Source organism: Castor canadensis, chromosome 4 (assembly GCF_047511655.1).
Source record: "Castor canadensis chromosome 4, mCasCan1.hap1v2, whole genome shotgun sequence".
In the NCBI taxonomy this organism is placed as follows: domain Eukaryota; kingdom Metazoa; phylum Chordata; class Mammalia; order Rodentia; family Castoridae; genus Castor; species Castor canadensis.
Genome location: NC_133389.1, coordinates 52,769,938 through 52,787,037, shown reverse-complemented (window position 1 = coordinate 52,787,037; position 17,100 = coordinate 52,769,938). Strand labels below are relative to the sequence as shown.

Here is a 17,100-nt window from a genome sequence, read left to right as displayed (position 1 = left end):
GAAGCAACCCAGGTGTCCATCTAGGGACAACTGGATAAACAAGATGTGCTCTACACAAACAGTGAAATATTATTTAGCATTAAAGGGAAGGAAATTTTGACACTTGCTCAAAATGGATGAACCTTGAAGACATTATGCTAAGTGAACTAAGCCAGTCACAAAAAGACAAATGCTACATGATCCCCCTTCTTTAGTAGCTAGTACAGTCAAATTCAAACACCAAAAGTAGAATGATGGTTGCCAGGGCCTGGCAGCAGGGGTGAATGGACAGTTGTTTAATAGGTGTAGAGTTTCTGTTTTGCAAGATGAAAAGAGTTCAAGAGAACGGTTGCATAACACTGTGAATGTACTTGACACTACTGAACTGTACACTTAACAACTGTTAAAATAGTAAATTTTGTAACATATATTTTACAATTAAAAACTCTTTTAAAAGGATTTGAAAACACACACCCCCAATACCATTAAGCCAAGGATGATAAAGACACTTTAGTTCTCGTACCAACTTTAATCAGTATTAGTGGCATATCTGGTACCACCAGGTAAGTTGTGAAAGGAGGCTTAAATCCTGTTGTTTACATTTAGGAAACCTCCATTTCTGGTGGTCCACAGTAGAAAAAAGATGGGGATCTTCATCTTAAACAGACTGCATGTTATAAATGAACCGGAGGGCTTCATGCAACTACACTGCCAAATTACAGAAGTGGCATAAGAACAGCAAAAAGAAAAAAAAAGTTTTCAAATACTATATTAGAAAAGACAGAAGATAAAACTGCTTGGTAGTTGTTCCAGAGGAGGAAAAAGGAAAGTCCCGAGAGAATGCAGTAAAAATGACACTGAAGCAATTCATGGCACATCCAGAACCCTCCCTATAGTGAAATTCAATTACTCCGAGACTTCTGGGGCCAGTGATGCCAAACCGTGAATAAGCCTTGTTATTTAGGTCATTTCGAATGTCTTTCTAATAAATATTCAAAATTCCTTATTGCTCCAGATTTACTCTGGACATCACCTTCATTAAGTAATTTTTGTAACCAAACCAGCACTTAAGTTAAAGAAAGTTTTATTTCTCTCACAATCCTTTTAAATCACTGAAATACAGTTTGAATTAGGAAAAAATTATTTAAACATTTGGAAACACCATATTTGGATAGGAGATTATTTAGGAGCAGATTTTCATCACTTAACTCCTTTGTGTAGGCAGAATTTCAGAGTCTCATGCTCTACCAACTAAGTTAGCCAGGTGCTTGCTGTGTAGGCAGAATTTAAAAGGGACTAAGATCCATGTGACCAAGTCCTTGCCTCTATAATAGCAGTTACACAAAATCTCTGTATGGAGGAGAATTTGTTCATAATAAATGAGGCCCAGCATGTGCTCTTGCCTTTTGTGCCTATTCCATCTGGAGGTAGAAAATGTCAAACATGGCAGAAACTCAAAACCAAATAAATGCAAAATCAAATTGTGGGGGAAAATTATTAGTAGCTGCCTGGGACAGTTTCTTGGGCTTGGAGACTTAGTGCTGCATCCATATCATCTATAGAGTGCTGCAATTGATTAGTCTTATCTGCTCTGGACCCACTGAGGGCTGTGGAAGGAAGCAGAGGGCTGGAGGAGAGGAAGTACATACATCCCACCTTTTCTGTTGACCCTTAAACACTCTTGATGAAGGAAGGAACCTGAAAATATTTAATGAGGTATATGCATCCTTATTAGGGTTATGGGATGAAACAATTAGACTTATTCATAGCAAGCTTTATAAAAGGTCTGCACAAGTACTTACAATTTTTCAGGATTGTTTGCATTGCACACTTCAGCATGGCCATTGCAAACACACCGCCCACCAATGCTAATATCCTTTATGCTGTAATAATACTGCACAACAGAGAACAGAAAATGTCAGTTTCATTAAACAGCAACACAAATATTTCCTTTCTAATTTTTTAACTTGCATCTGTGTTACCCAGTTTCTCTTTTTTCCGTACTCTTGAGCCATTTCTCCTTACCTACCTCAACAGAAAAGAGAGCTACATTTACATGTAATTTGTCTTACAAAATAAATGCATTCCTCAATCAACCTTAATATAATACTTCTGATTTTCATTTTAAAAAAATCAAATGCTTTAAACGCATGGAGGAAAAATTGCCTTTGAAAACAATCATACTCAATAGCCTACAGGAAAGAGATTAAGTGCTTCCAAATTTGTTTCTTTGGTTATTTTGTAAATCTGGGTTTCATACATTTAACATATTTGTTTACCAAAAAGTAAATTTTGTACTAAAAAATTTTCACCTTCTATGTGCAAACTACCATCCCAACCTGTAGGAAGTGAGAGACGTTTACAAAGATGGATCAGATATATCCCCTGAGATTGGCAGGGGCTACCAGTTGGGCAGTTGTTGAAGTCTTGCTAGTTCAGGGTCAAAAATGCCAAAGTTAGAGGTTCAACTTCCATAAAGGCCAGACTGAGCCAGCTTCAGTCCCAGGTGAGGAATGGCCTCTAAACCAGGCCACACATAGGCATAGACCACCTCACTGCCTCTCTGATATGTTCTCCACCAATGACAACAGGTGTTCCCTGCTGCCAGCTCCCTTTCTTCTCAGACTTGGCAGAAGACTTCACAGGATTCTGGAGGAATGTGGGAGCAATCTTTCTCATTAAGCCATGCTGCCAGTGAGAAGAACATCTGTCAGTGAGGAAGACTTTGAATTCATGAGAACAAAAGGGTTTCTGTATCTTTGTTGTAGCTGAATGTAGTTGTCTTAAGGAGCCCTATTCATTCAATACTCAGCTTCTACTCTCGTTCCTCAATTAACTATTCTTGGAGCATCAAAGCTTCCTGGCAAGACCTGACTTAGTCTGAAGTCATTACCACCCCTTCTGGCTAGTCAGTGTTATCAGGGCTTTCTGTGACAAGCTAAAACTAAGGCTATGCTGACTACCATAGATGATTCTCTTTCCACTGTTAAGAGTGGCAGCAGCAAGAGGGGGAAGCACTAGATCAGTTGCACACAGGACTCTGTGATAAGACAACCGTTGTCATAGTCCTCCATTACAGAAACAACTGAGTTTGGGAGGTGGGTGTTGAAATTGTATGTGATACGCTCCATGAAAAAATTACTTAATAGAAATGCCTACATTCACCTAAATGAAAAGAGTGCAAGTCTTGTAACCCTCAAAAAGACAATTTATGAGGGAAGAATGGCAATCTGGAGCACAGCTGCAGTCCATCAAAAATCCCAGCTCTCCCTTATAAAACTTCATTCTCAGAACCAACATAGTACCCAGCCACACAGTAGTTCAGAGAGAGCTAAGAGGGCAGAAAATGTGGAAGGTGGCCCACCTACATCCAAGGTGCCTAGCCTTTCTGGAAAATGCTTGAAACTATAGTGAAATATATTCTCTCTCTTGCTTGCATGCTCTCTCTCTCCCCCACCCCTCCACTTCTGCTATTACCACGTAAAAGGCCAACCTCTAGAACATGTAGCGGGCATTTTCTATTCACCCTTCCAGGGAGACCTTGCCTCTTGCTCTGGTAGTGAATTCCATGGACTCTGTTGTTCCTTGGCTTCCTATTGGGTTTGGCCAATAGGAGGCACATGCAGGAGATCAGAGGGTATTTACTCTGATGGCTCCCTCTGTGCCCAGGAGACAGGGGTATGGCCCTGACAGCTGAGGGTAAGAGATGTTCAGCACTCTGAACATCCAACAAGGTAGAGAGTACCAGTGCTCTTATGTATCTTTGTCTCTCTGCTGAAAGGTCACATTGCTCAATCTCCTTACCCCTAGACAGAGCTATAATAGGACCAGATTTTCCCAGTAGAAGTGACCTCTGTGGCTAGAAGCAGGTAGACCTTCTCTATACTCTCTCTTCTCCCATCCACTGACCTGATACTAGAGATTCAGGCTTCTGAGCTCCTACAGGATAGAATGAGCCTGGTTCTCTGAATGAGAAGCTGATCTTACCTGATGATTCACATCAGACTGTACATGAGCAAAAAACAAACACTGAGTTTGTCATACTTCTGAGATTTGGGGGTTGTTAATAATAGTAGCAATTAGCCCATCCAGACCAATACCAGTTTGACTATAATCTTTTGCTTTTCCTCTTCTTTGAATATAATGATTTTCTTTAAGTAGTATTTCAGAACAGTCCCCTTGCCTACACCATTACTGGCTGTAAAAGTTACCTGAAAGAGTTCAAAGGCAATTTATTTGATAAGCAAAAGAAGTAAGAAAACTAACATGTTGTCTAGGCACTTACAAAACCCTACTCACCCGCCGTGTGACAGTCGGATCTCGCTGTGCTTTGGAAATGAGGTGCCCAAGAAGGGTGTTAGTTCGGAGAAAGCGCAAGCGGATGTTTGTTGCCTTGGTAAACTCTTTCAGGGTATCAGAGAAAGTAAAATTTTTTGCACCTGGACGACCATTTATCAAGGACACCACAACCTAAAATAATCATACATGGAGAATGAAGAAATTCCTTCCAATGAAATTTAGCAGCAAGTAACTAAAAGTAATAGATGCCTCCAAGCATGTGGCTCCTTTGAGCCATTAGATGTGTGCAGATGGTCTTGGATCTTTTTATATCACTGAAATGACCCAAACATTGTATGCACATATGAATAAAATAAAAATTAAAAAAAAACCACAAAACATCACTGATACTTGCATCTTCCCTCCCACTTTATTGGTTCCAAGTTCCAGCAGTATGTCTTTGAAACCTGGACTCCCTGGGGATGTTATCATTTCATTTGCAAACCTTTGTTCTAGTCATGTCACTGTGTGGCTATGACACTATGACATACTGAAGATACATTAAAATCTATAAATATAAGGAAACAACTGTCAAGCTGCACCAGAAAAACAAAGCTGAAGTAATGCAAAAACCAAAATGAGGTAGAAAAATAACCAAAAATATATCTATGTAGAACCTAGGTTTTGTTTTAAAAACCTGAGCTGATAAAGTCAACCTTTCAAACATGAATCCATCACCAACTGCTGGAAGCCACTAGGTGTAGCTGCTAAGGTAGGATTCTCTACTTAAATAGAGGAAGACTGTCTGTCTTAATGAGAGCTCATTTGAAACTCAGTTCACATTCATTATGGCCTCACTATTTCCATGGAATTCTTCTCCGATTTTCCCTGACCTCTGGTTGCCCACCTGCCCTAGTGATAGCCAGGCTGGTTTCACAAAGAGCTGAATGCAACCATAAAGAGACAGTAATTTTTTTCTCCCCAGCAAATGATGTCTACCCTGCCAAAAGGAATCAGGACTCAACACTGTGACCTCCACTTCATTCCCTCATTCCTGATAGGGCCCATCATTTCTGTTACCAGTGACCCACTTTCTATATTTATCACCAGAAAGTATCCAAATCCTGACTGCTTGGGGAGAATACAAGACCCGAAACAGAATTTCCAACTTAACTCCTTCTGGGAGTCCTTAATGTTACTCCTTAACCATTTACTCCATGGTACTGGCTTCCATCTTGATCTATGTTGGATCTCCTCAAAAGTGAAATTTTCACCCTTATGAAAAATTTGCTATCTTTATACTCACTTCTGAGTGGTACCTCTCACAGCCTTCCAAGTGTACTTACCTCACCGTTTTCCAAAGGCACAATACGGGAATATTCAGTAATACAGAGAACGTCATCATCCCGGGTGATGGCCATATTTGCCTCTTGCCCAAATTGTTCTAAACAGTCTTCTTTAGAATCTAGGAAGAAAATATTTTCATATTATGAAGTGGAATATCATGTTATGATAAATTCCTTAAGAAGCCTTACATTTCTTTAAGAAAATACATGCAAAGAGAAAGAATAGAGAAGTCTTTTAAGCTTTTAGATAAAAACTTAAAATAAAGTTTTTAATTCATGAAAGAAAATTCTAAGCCATTTCAGGCCACTTGACTTCCAGCAGCCATATTGGAGATGTGGTGTTAACTTCTTGTACTTCATTAGGCAAGTTTATCCTGTATGGAGCCTTCATGAAAAACCCAATGCTGGTGCAAGCAAAATCCCTGTCCATCTCAATTCATCATAGGGTCCAGAGACACCTACCTTCACTAGTGAAGATAACAGTGTCAAAATGAGTAATGCACAATACAGGATCCATAAAGTTTGAATCTTATAAAAACAAAAGGACTGGAGTTTTGGCCCAGTTATAGATAGCCCCAAATAGTTGCAAGAACCATTATCACAACAGATGTTATTGTTAGACTGAAGAGAGGCAGAAAAGGAAAGGCAGGAGGCAGCTCAACATCAGCACAGGCTTTATTCTGGAGGAAGAGCCTGCAGAAAGGGTCTCCAGCAAGAGAACTAAGAGCCCACTGCCATGCACAGGCTTGGGATAGATATAGGGGGCTAGTGGAAAAGTACCAGGAAGATCACTAAAGAATACTGTTGCAGGACAGCCAAGGAAGATAAGTCATGTTTAGGTTACTGTCTGCTCAACTGTCCTTGGCACCCACTTGGAAATAAAGGTTAACAACTGTCCCTTTGTCAGTATTTGGGGTTGCGTGGGGAGTTTCCAGCAAGCCACCTGCAAGAGGGAGGCGATCTGGTCCTAATATGGCTGCTCTTACTGTCAACCCTAACAGTTATAATCTCAGTTCTGAATGTGTCATCCTTGGAACCAATGTACACATGCTTGAGAAATGGGGCTGTCTTTTGACAACTTTTTGACCAGTTCCTACCAAGCCACACTGAGAGACCAATTTTATAATTGAGTCTATAGTCTTGAACTGTTGCAAGCAATTAAAACCCCTCATAATGTGGTAGGCAAGATTACTTACAAGCAAAATATTGCCATGGTGAGTAGGTTCTTCCAAAGTCTACAGATCTTTCCAAGACCCAAAGATCAGGGCGAGGAGAATTTGCAAATTTGATTAAAATATAGGCCACATGGAAGATCTGATAAAGCAAGAGATACAGTTATTAAAGTCACCTCATCTGTTGATAGCTTTGACCATTTCTATAGGATGCTGGTGCCCAATGCACCAGCCACAACTGCAGCACCAAGATTAAGGTCCTTATTTCTAACTGCCTACTAGACAGCTCTGCCTGGATACAGCCTCTCAAGATTATTATTTTCAAAATCAAAATCATCATCTTTCTTTCTCCACCAAATACACACATAAATCACCATCTTTGTCACAACTTAACCAATATACCCTTGAATTTCAACAAGACTACACAGCATCTTAGACTATATCAATTCCATGTATCAGAGAAGTCTGATGGCAAGCAATGGCAATTGTGTGTTAAGCCCTTCCAGGACCAAGAGCCAATAGTACAGCTCAAAGGATCTCCTGGGAGCGTCATAGTGCCTTGTTCCAGGTGTTGGAGGGATCACAGTAGCAGAACTGAGACCTAAGCAGTTGGGAGTGGTGGCAGCACCTCCTTCCCCATACCATACCTACTTGTCTCCTATTTTCCTGACTGCTCTCCCTCTTGTTAATTTTCTCATTTACCCTCACCACTTTTTTGCCATGGCCAGGATGATGCAAAAGAAAGAGATAAAGTGGGGCTTTGACCTTACTTTCTTCACCTCCCACTCTTAAGCCCCACAGTGCCTCTCATGGACCTCCAGGGTTCCTTGCAGTTTATTCCTTCCTCCTTTCCTCAAAAACTATCTGCCTTGGATTTTGAACTCTGCAATTATACAGTCAGCCTTCCAATATCCACAAGTCCATATCTATGAATTCAACAGAAGTTCAAAACTATTGGACAAAAATTACATCTGTACTGGACACGTGCGGACATTTTCCTTGTCTCTATTCCCCAAACAATAGAGTATATAACAAGCATTTGTATAGCATTTACATTGTATTAGGTATTATAAGTAACTTATTTCAAATACACAGAAGGATATGGGAAGTTATATGCAAATCCTACACCACATTATGTAAGGGACTTGAGGATCTGCTGAGGGGTTCAGGGGGAGTGGAGGGATTGTGGAACCAATTCTTCCCAGATACTGAGGGATGGCCGTATCTGTTTCCTGAAGGGCCTGGTAAGACAATGAAAACAGCTGTTAAACAAATCTATGTTAACATGTGAATGAGCAAGGAAACTCCCTAACCCCCATGTAGAAGATTTTATAATGGATTTCTGAGCAGGACACTCATCTTTATTAGCTAGCCCACTAGAGCCATCTGAACAATGACTTAGAGAGGGCAGAAGGACTCAGACCCTGTGAGATCCTTTTCTTTCCTGGAAAAGATTAATAAGGTACTTTTATCTTTATTTTTTTAACATATAATAATATATAATAAGAGTTATTTATATATATATACATACATGCACACACACACACACACACACACACACACACACACACACACATATAAAGGTCTGACTTCCTAATGTAAATGTTCCAAACTCTAAACTAGAAGTCAAAATCTCTAGGACAATAGTTCTCTAAATTTTTTGGTCTCAGGAGCCCTTTATACTTTAAAAAAAATTATGGAGGACCCCAAAAATCTTTTATGTGGACTCTATCTATTGATATGCATGTATTAAAGTTGAGAAATTTTAAAAATATGTACTATTAATTAATTCAAAATAAGAAACTCATTATATTAGCATAAATACCATATTTTTATGAAAAATTATTACATTTTCTAAGACAAAAATTTTAGTGATACTAATGGCATTGCTTTACATTTTTGCCAATCTCTTTAAATATGTGGCGTGATAGAAGACACCTACATTCTCACATCTGCTTTCACGTTCAATCTGCTGTGACACATTGGTTTAGTTGAAGTATTTGGAGATCTGGCCCTACCTAGATCTGTAATAGGGAAAAGAAGGACTCTAAGGTTTGTGGGCTTCCTAAAAGGCCTTGGGAACCCCTGGGCTCAACCACACTTTGAGAACCACTGCTCTCAGTCACAGAATTAGCCTTGGCTCTAAGAAGCCTCTTTGCTTTTTTCTCTAGGGAAGGAATAATTGTCACACCAATTCCTGGACACCCTAAATTCTGCCAGTTCTGTCCCAGGCAAATCCATGCTGACTTGGGTTTAAATTAATACTAATCTATCTCCTTCCAGTCATGACGAAAAACTAATTAGGAATTAGAAGGAACTCTGAAAATGATAAAGCAATACCTAAAGACAGGTACAGTAATCTCCAAAAGACATACACCATGATTACACAGTGAAGAAAATTATAGGAAATCCAAGAGCTCCTATTTGGAAAATTCTAATAAATACTTATAACATAAAACCATATCTCTCTCAGTCCTCATCAAAACAAAACTACTTTTAGATATGTGAATAAGATACTCTCTAAATGAAGCATTCTTGAATACAAGAATCATTCCAGATAAGTACAGTGGCTCATGCCTACAATCACAGCTACACAAGAGTCAGAGGTAGGAGGATTGCAGTCCAAGCCTAAACTCAAGCAAAAGAAGAACTCCACCTAAAAATTAAAGTGAAAGAAAAAAGGGTGAGAATGTGGCTCAAGTGGTAAAGCACCTGTCTATTAGCCTGAGGTCCTGAGTTCAAACTCTAGTACTGTCAAAAAAACAAAGAATCATACCAAGCACTCTTTACCTTTTCTAACAAACCTCCACCATCATAGCACTCTTCAAAAACCTATTCAATAGATAATGATTTACTTGTCACTGCATTCTAAGTGCTACATTAAGCACTCCACACTTTGTGTCATTTAGGCTCACAATAAAAAGCAGTTTTATTGATCCCAATTTACAAATGAGGAAAGTGTGGCTTAGAAAGGTTAAGTAAGAAGCCCACACCTTGCAGATGCAGAAATCCTGAACCTATGTGTATTCTAGCCACTAAGAATTAGCCATGCATAGGTACTTAACACTGGACCTATTCCATTCTGGGGAAACTAAGTTCTTAGAGAAGTTCCAAACACTATTGTTTCTAAATGCACTGAAATTCTGTTACAGGGGTATGGCATAGGCAGCTGTGTTTTAATACACCTGGAGGATTACTTAGTGCATTGGTTTTCCCAAGGCTGTACCCTCTGCTACCAGATAAATGGAGTAGCCTCTGACCAGCCCCTTTGAAGCATCATAGCAGCTTGAAACCCCACGTCCAGCAGCAGGTGGTGTGCCCGTAACTTGTTATATGAGTCTGCTGCTACCTGGCCTAATTTAATAAGAGCACTGATTCCAACAACTCATTTCCAGTGCCACTCAGATAACATGGTCCACTTGAAAATGTTTCTTTCCCCTTTTTGCCTTGGGAACTTGTTTCTGTGGTTCCTGAATATATACATGACTACTGATATAGTCTGAATATATACAGACTACTGATAGTCTGCATTTGACTTATTGCTTATTGTTTGTTTTGAGACAGGTTCTCACTACATAGTCTAGGCTGACCTTTCAATCCTACTGCCTTAGCTTCCCAAGGGCTGAAATTACAGGTGTGTGCATTCATTTCTCTCTTTTGTTTATCACCACCACTGCTTTGTAACTTGCAGTCAGTTCTTGCCAGTGCTCCAACGAGGCAGCAAAGCCCCTCTGAGATTTATACACTGAAAGCATTGCCATAAGGAAGAGTAACTGGTCTCTGAAGAGCACTCCCAGTCTGGCGCAGGCCTCTTAAACTAACAGGCAGCAGCCTATTCTCTCCTGTCTGACAATTTTAAATTATATGGCTTCTAAATGGCTCCTTCTATTAAACTCCTTTCTTACTATCTGGCTCTTGTGTTTACTTTCTAGCTGCTGAAAATACTTCAAAGCATACATGAATGATGCTTGAGATCCACTGATACAAATGAGGGCTCTTTATGTAGAAAAGCAAAGTTGCATTTTCAAAGAAATAATATTTTGGGGTCAAAGATAAGGAGTAGTGGGGAAATGCCTGAGTTGTAATCTCTCCACAAGCTTTTATAACAAGCTAAAGATGGTTTGAATTCTGTTGATGATTGTTTAGGTAGAGATATAAAGTAGTCGTTTAAGTAATGTTTTAATAAAGCAGATAGTAAACATGAAAGGGAGAGTGTGAGGCACTGTGACTTCAAAAGACTTTAAGGACAGTGGGGTCTGCGTCATGCTCTGAAGCCTCTGAATTTACAGCTTGCTACAGCCCATCACTTACTCATTCCAGGGCCTTCCTTGCATGTAATTGGTGTCCAATAAATGCTATGAATAAATGAATCAGCATATGAAAATAAGAGCTGTGCAGCTGCTACCAGTTCAAGAGACAGATACCAGTTGGCAAACCCAGAGACAGAGGTGACACCACAAATGGTCCTGCCCTGGTGCCTGTGCTAAGTTGTAGTAGATTCAGCTCCACAAGGAGGAAATCCCTGATCTGCACCAACTGTGTCACTCCAAATACATCACTCAACCACTCTGAATCTATTTACTTACCCATAAAAATAATAACATAAAATGATCACAAAATATATTTGTTAAGTACATAAGGAACAGTAATATCTACTTCATGCAAGTCTTATTTTCTCCTAAAAGAATGACAATTGCTTTCATCTGCCATACCCACCAGCCTGTGGCACTCCTGCATCCTCAGAATGGGCTTAATACACATTGTTGAACTGAAATGAAATTAACAAGGGACAAGTAAAAGCAAAAGGTACTATATGGAATGCATTTAAAGTCACTTGCAAAGTAAGCTTCTCACTCAATTACAAAGTATCAACTGCCCCTCTAAAACCTAAGTTCATAATGAGAGTGAAATCAGTCTGTTAATAGCTTTCTAATTTAATGACCATAGTGATCCCCAAAGCAGCATTTTAAAATTTACTTTTCCCAACTTTTTATTTTGAATACTTTGTAAGCCTACAGGAAATCTTGAAAAACAGTACAGTGAATTCCTGTATAGTTTTCCCCTAGATTCACCACAAATGTCACATTGTTTGTTTACACACACACACACACAAATTTTGATTCTGTGAAAGTAAGTTATAGACATCATGACAATTAGGTCCTAAATACTTTAGCATGTATCTCCTCACAATATTTCTCCTATCTAAACTTACTGTCTTCATGAGTAAGGAATCTGAATATGTATATGAAAGTCTATTTGACACATTGTCCCTATCCAAATCTCCCTGATTTTCCTAATAATGCCCATCGTATGCTATGTCCATTCTGGGATCCAGTCAGGGATAACATGTGACATTTAGATGTCAAGCTTCTAGGCTGGTGGAATGGTTCAAGTAGTTGAGTGCCTGCCTAGCATGCCTGAGGCCCTGAGTTCAATCCCTAGAGCTTCCAAAATAAAATAAAATTAATTAGATACCAATCCTCTATTGTCTTCTTTGGTCTAGAGAAGTCTCCAATGGTCTTTTTTTTTTTTTTCTTTCCTTACAATGACATTTTGAAGAGTCCAGAATGTTCCATGGCTTGTTTATAGTCTGGCTGTTCTATCACAGAATCTATCTCAGAATGTTCCACAGTCTCTGATGTTGGTTGTTCCTCCTGATTTGACTCAGGTGATGCACTATTGGCCATATTACTACCTGGGCAGTGCTTCCTTCTCAATGTGTCACATCAGGAGGCTCAGGATGCCAAACTGTCTTATTATTTAGAGAAACACTTTGGGGTGACATAGACTGGGCAGGATTATTCATAGTAGCCAAAAAAAGTAGAAATAATGAGGATCAACTGATGAGGGGACAAAGGCTGTCCCTATTATTGACCATTCTAGTTTAAGGGATGCCTGTAAGATTTCCCCACTGTAAATGACTGTCTTCTGTAGCTAAGTAACCTGTTACCTCTTTATGAACTAAATTATAAATGCTTCTACATCCATGCACAAAACACAAATGACAAGTTATGAAAAAATAAGTCACAAAATGTGGGACCAAACAATTAAATTTACTTTGTGATTTTGCCCATTTGAAAAACTTGAAGAGATTTTTGCGTTTTGTTGAAGGAAAGATGCAGATCAAGAGGAACTAAACTCCATGTTGGTAACCTGGCTTGAAAGACTTTTACAAACTGAAGTACAAGCCTCATGATACAATCAAAGCCAGTGATGAAAATAAAAACCAGCCGGTCTGAAATGGGACCCTTTCATCCTGGTCCAGAATGCGCATCTGCCAGTGGCTCCACAAGAGCCCCTCTTTCTTCTGCATTCGTCATCGCCCTGTGCTGGGAACCCTTGTCCCTGGCACCAGCAGAAAGATGTGCTTGGTTTAGATCTAAGAAGGACCCTCAGCTCCTCTCACTGGCTCTCAGAAGCACCTACTCCTGTGGAGAAGGAAAGGTAGATCATTCCAGAAACTTTCAGGAATGGACTGAAGAGCTCCTGAGGCCACCTTTCACCCTAGTCTCTCTTTCTGAGAAGAGCCCACTGCGTTGCTGACAAGTTCTGGCCCTCACCACTTTCCCGTGTTTTGTCAAAAACCTTCCCTCAGGAGTCGTCCTCCCCCTGCAGGCGTGTGTGGTGGGGGAGGTCCCATGTGACAGCCCACCCAGAACTGAAATACCCATACCATGGCTCCTTAGGCTCTTTTCAAGCAATCAAGATTTAAGTCAGCAGGAGGCCATGATTAGGGTAGAAACTGGACAACAGAGAAGACTTAAGAGTCTCTTACTTCCTGATTAATGCAACAGGAAGTAAGTTACAGTTAGAAGAAGTAAATTCTGATGTGCTATTGCGCAACAGAGTGACTAGACATTTCTAAATGTACTAGACATTTCAAAAAGATAGAAGTTTGAATGCTTTCACTACAAACAAATGGATAATGTTTGGGGAGATGGATTTGTTTAGCCTGAACATTACACAATGTATAAATACTACTGGCCTTCCACAAATACATACAAGTTTTTGTGTCAATTTGAACAATTAATTTTTTAAAAATTGTTTTAAAAAGCCAGGCACAGTGGCTCATACCTGTAATCCCAGGTAACTGATAGGCAGAGATTAGAAAGATAGTGGTCCAAGGCCAGTCTAGGCAAAAAAAATCAGTAAGACCCTGTCTCAACAAACAAGCTGGGCGTGGTGGTATGCATCTGTAATCCCAGTTACACAGGAGGTGCAGGTAGGATGATCACAAGCTCAGCCCTGGGTAAAAATATGAGACCCTCTCCCAAAAATAACTAAAGTGAAAAAGGGCTTTGGGCATGGGACAAGTGAAAGGACACCTGTCTAGCAAGTGTGAGGCACTGAGTTCAAAACTCCAGTACTGCCAAAAAAATTTTTTTTATAATAATCACAAGCTCCTGAAAAATAAAATTCCTAAGCCAAACTTAAAGATTTGGGCCACCAATAACTTAGAAAATAACCAAAACAACCATCTTAATGAACAATTTCAAAAAAAAAAATAGGAGGGGAGTGCAACACCTGTGTCTACATTTTGTAGTGACAAACTTTTAACTCCAGAGTGGGGAAAGGACTGACCACACAGAGCATGATTTCAGTCCTCGCTGGATGTCAATCCTTATTCCCCCAGTAAACCTAAAGGAGAACATCTGACCCCAGCCAACACCCACGAATGGGCTTGGCGGTGGTGAATCAATTAAGACCTGGAGACCCAAGAACTCTGGGATCCAGCTGGTACTTCAGGCTCCCCTCCAGCTACCCTCAACTGTCAGGGAATTCGTGTTGGGGCCTGGCCCTCCATGTAAAGGTCGGTTTTTCTCATTCATGGTTTTTTGCTAATTTATAAGAAAAGCAGGTTTGACATTTGATTTACTCACTGAGCTAAGTAGCATAAGGGTGTGTCTAACAAACCATGCAGAACATGGCAAATCATGCAGTCATGTGCTCCCAGGGCAAAGAGATTACACAAACTCGACCTCAATAACCAGCAACCAACTTCTCTACATCCTCCTGGAACCTATTTATTTATTTATTTGTTTGTTTGTTTTATTTTGTTTTTAAACAGTGTCTCACTGTATAGTCCAGTGTGACCTCAAACTAATGATCCTCCTGCTTCAGCCTCCCAAGTGTTGGGATTATAGGTGTGCACCACCATGCCTGGCTTATTTACATATATATGTATATATGTGTGTATATATATATACATATATATATGAAATACTATAAAATAATGAATTGTATAAATAAATATATAACATAATATACATATTAATAATAATATATATTATTTTAGATTAGACAACTCCTAAAATATATTGGTTTCAACAAAATATTTTCAGTGATGATAATATATCTTCAATCAGATTTCAAATGGTGTTAATGTTGTTTTTCTTAAAAACTCCATACCCCATATTAGGGTCCAGATTTCTTCTCGTGGCCAAAGTTTCTGTCTAAAGAGTATACATTTTTGGCCAGACACAGTGGTTCACATCTGTAATCCCAGCTACTTGGGAAGTGGAGATAGGAGGATCATGGTTTGAGGCCACCCCAGCCCCGCACACACACAAATCAGCAAAGAACAAGCCAGGCATGGCGGTTCACACCTATAATCCCAGTTATGGAGGAGGTGGAGGTTGGAGGCCAGCCCAGGCAAAAATGAGAGATCCTACCTAAAAAATAGCTAAAGTAAAAAAGGGCTTAGGTCATGGCTCAAGTGGAGGATCACCTGCTTAGTAAGCACAAGGCCCTGAGTCCAAAACCCCAATACTGCTAAGAACCCAACAAAATAAAGAGTAAACATTTTTGCTCTGCACTCATAATGGTCTTTCCTACTTTTACTTGCCATATGTATTCCTTTTTCCCTCTGTTCTACCTTTCTTAAGATTCAGCATTCCAGGCTAACTCACAGTTTTACTTGAGGCTAAATGATCCTTTCAACATGTTTCCAATGTCCTGACAAATTTATTTTTTGTTCAATACTGAAAAATATAACTGTACATATTTATGGGGTACAAAGTGATGCCATGATATATGGAGCCAATGTAGAATTATTATTTTTTGCAATGGTGAGAATAAAACCTAGGGCCTCACACAAGTAGGCAAGCACTATACCAACTGAGCCACATTCTCAGCCCAAAAATGTGGAATTATTGAATTTAACTAACATCCATCATCACAAATATTTGTCATTTATTCCTCCTGTCTCGCTGAAACCTTGTGCTTTTTACCAACATCTCCCATTCTCCCACTCCTCAGCCCTCAGAACCACTGTTCTGCTCACATTATATGATGATCAAGGGATCAGTTAGTCAAGAGGGATATAATGATCATAAATATAGATGCACCCAATGATCATAAACATATGAACACCTAAATATATGAAGAAAAAGCATTTGCTTCAAGGATCTGGAGAGACCAATTGCTTCAGACCTTTCTGACTACAGCTGTGCATATCCAAAGGGCACAGTTGACGGTCAATTAAATTGACTCGGTGTATTCAGTTTTATTCACAGGCACATTAATTTTGAGGATAAGCTGTTACATGAAGTATCATTTCAAATCAGTTGAGCTACAGATCAAATCTTCTTCAAAAGTGCCCTTTGACCAAAAGCTCTTTCTTTCTGAACACCAGATCCCCAGTGTGGTAGTTCTCAATGAGCTGTCTAGAAAATTGAAGGTGGCATTTTATTGGTTGTCACAATGACAAGCCAGGTAAGGTAAGAACCCATCCTCCTGCAGCAGCACCCACCCGGCAGGCATCCTTCATGACAGGACTAACACGTGGAAAGGGTGATGCTGCAGGGAATGTGGAGGCTCTGGGCATGAGGACTCACAGCAGAATAGAATGCAGAAAGCCAGCTGGACAGGGTGCCACACTGATGGATATTAGGAGGACTGGGTCTGTGCCCATCTCAGCATGGGTGAGGGGTTGGGTGAACTCAGTTGACTGAGTTGAGGTGAACCTCCCTGAGCCTCAGTTGCTCAAAATCCAGCTTTGGGTTTTCACTGTTAGGCACAAAGGCAGGGAATCAGGGCTAACCTAGAAAGGACATGAAGTAGAACAGGAGCAGGGAAGTGGGAAGGGCAGCCAGCCAGACTTCTATGGTGGCATAGAAGGTGCAGGTTAGACAGGACACCCGGAGCCAGTGGCCCTGGGATCAACAGCTCCCAGTGTGGAAGCAGCATATTCTCACCCTGCCTGCTGGCTAATGGGGAATATATTTTCCATGCCTGCAAGAAGCATCCCACTGAAAGTAACCCTACCCCCACCTGTCAGGAAATGAGGTCTTGGTCTTAAGGAGGCAAGTGATAGAGAGCAGATA

General features: G+C 40.1%; 1 protein-coding gene across 8 annotated transcripts in view; it reads right to left on the bottom strand.

The window, feature by feature from the left end:
* Positions 1 to 17,100, bottom strand: part of Lama3 (laminin subunit alpha 3) — a 293,352-nt gene that overhangs the window by 218,946 nt on the left and 57,306 nt on the right. For all 8 annotated transcript variants that reach the window (XR_012447103.1, XR_012447104.1, XR_012447105.1 and 5 more), the window contains exons 3-6: positions 6,800 to 6,917; positions 5,604 to 5,722; positions 4,279 to 4,449; positions 1,782 to 1,873 (exon numbers count right to left, since the gene is read on the bottom strand). Coding sequence is in view for 5 of the 8 variants with exons in the window: in XM_074070183.1 (XP_073926284.1) it covers positions 1,782 to 1,873; positions 4,279 to 4,449; positions 5,604 to 5,722; positions 6,800 to 6,917 (500 nt within the window). In the remaining 3 variants the exon portion in view is untranslated. The remainder of the gene's footprint in view (positions 1 to 1,781; positions 1,874 to 4,278; positions 4,450 to 5,603; positions 5,723 to 6,799; positions 6,918 to 17,100) is intronic.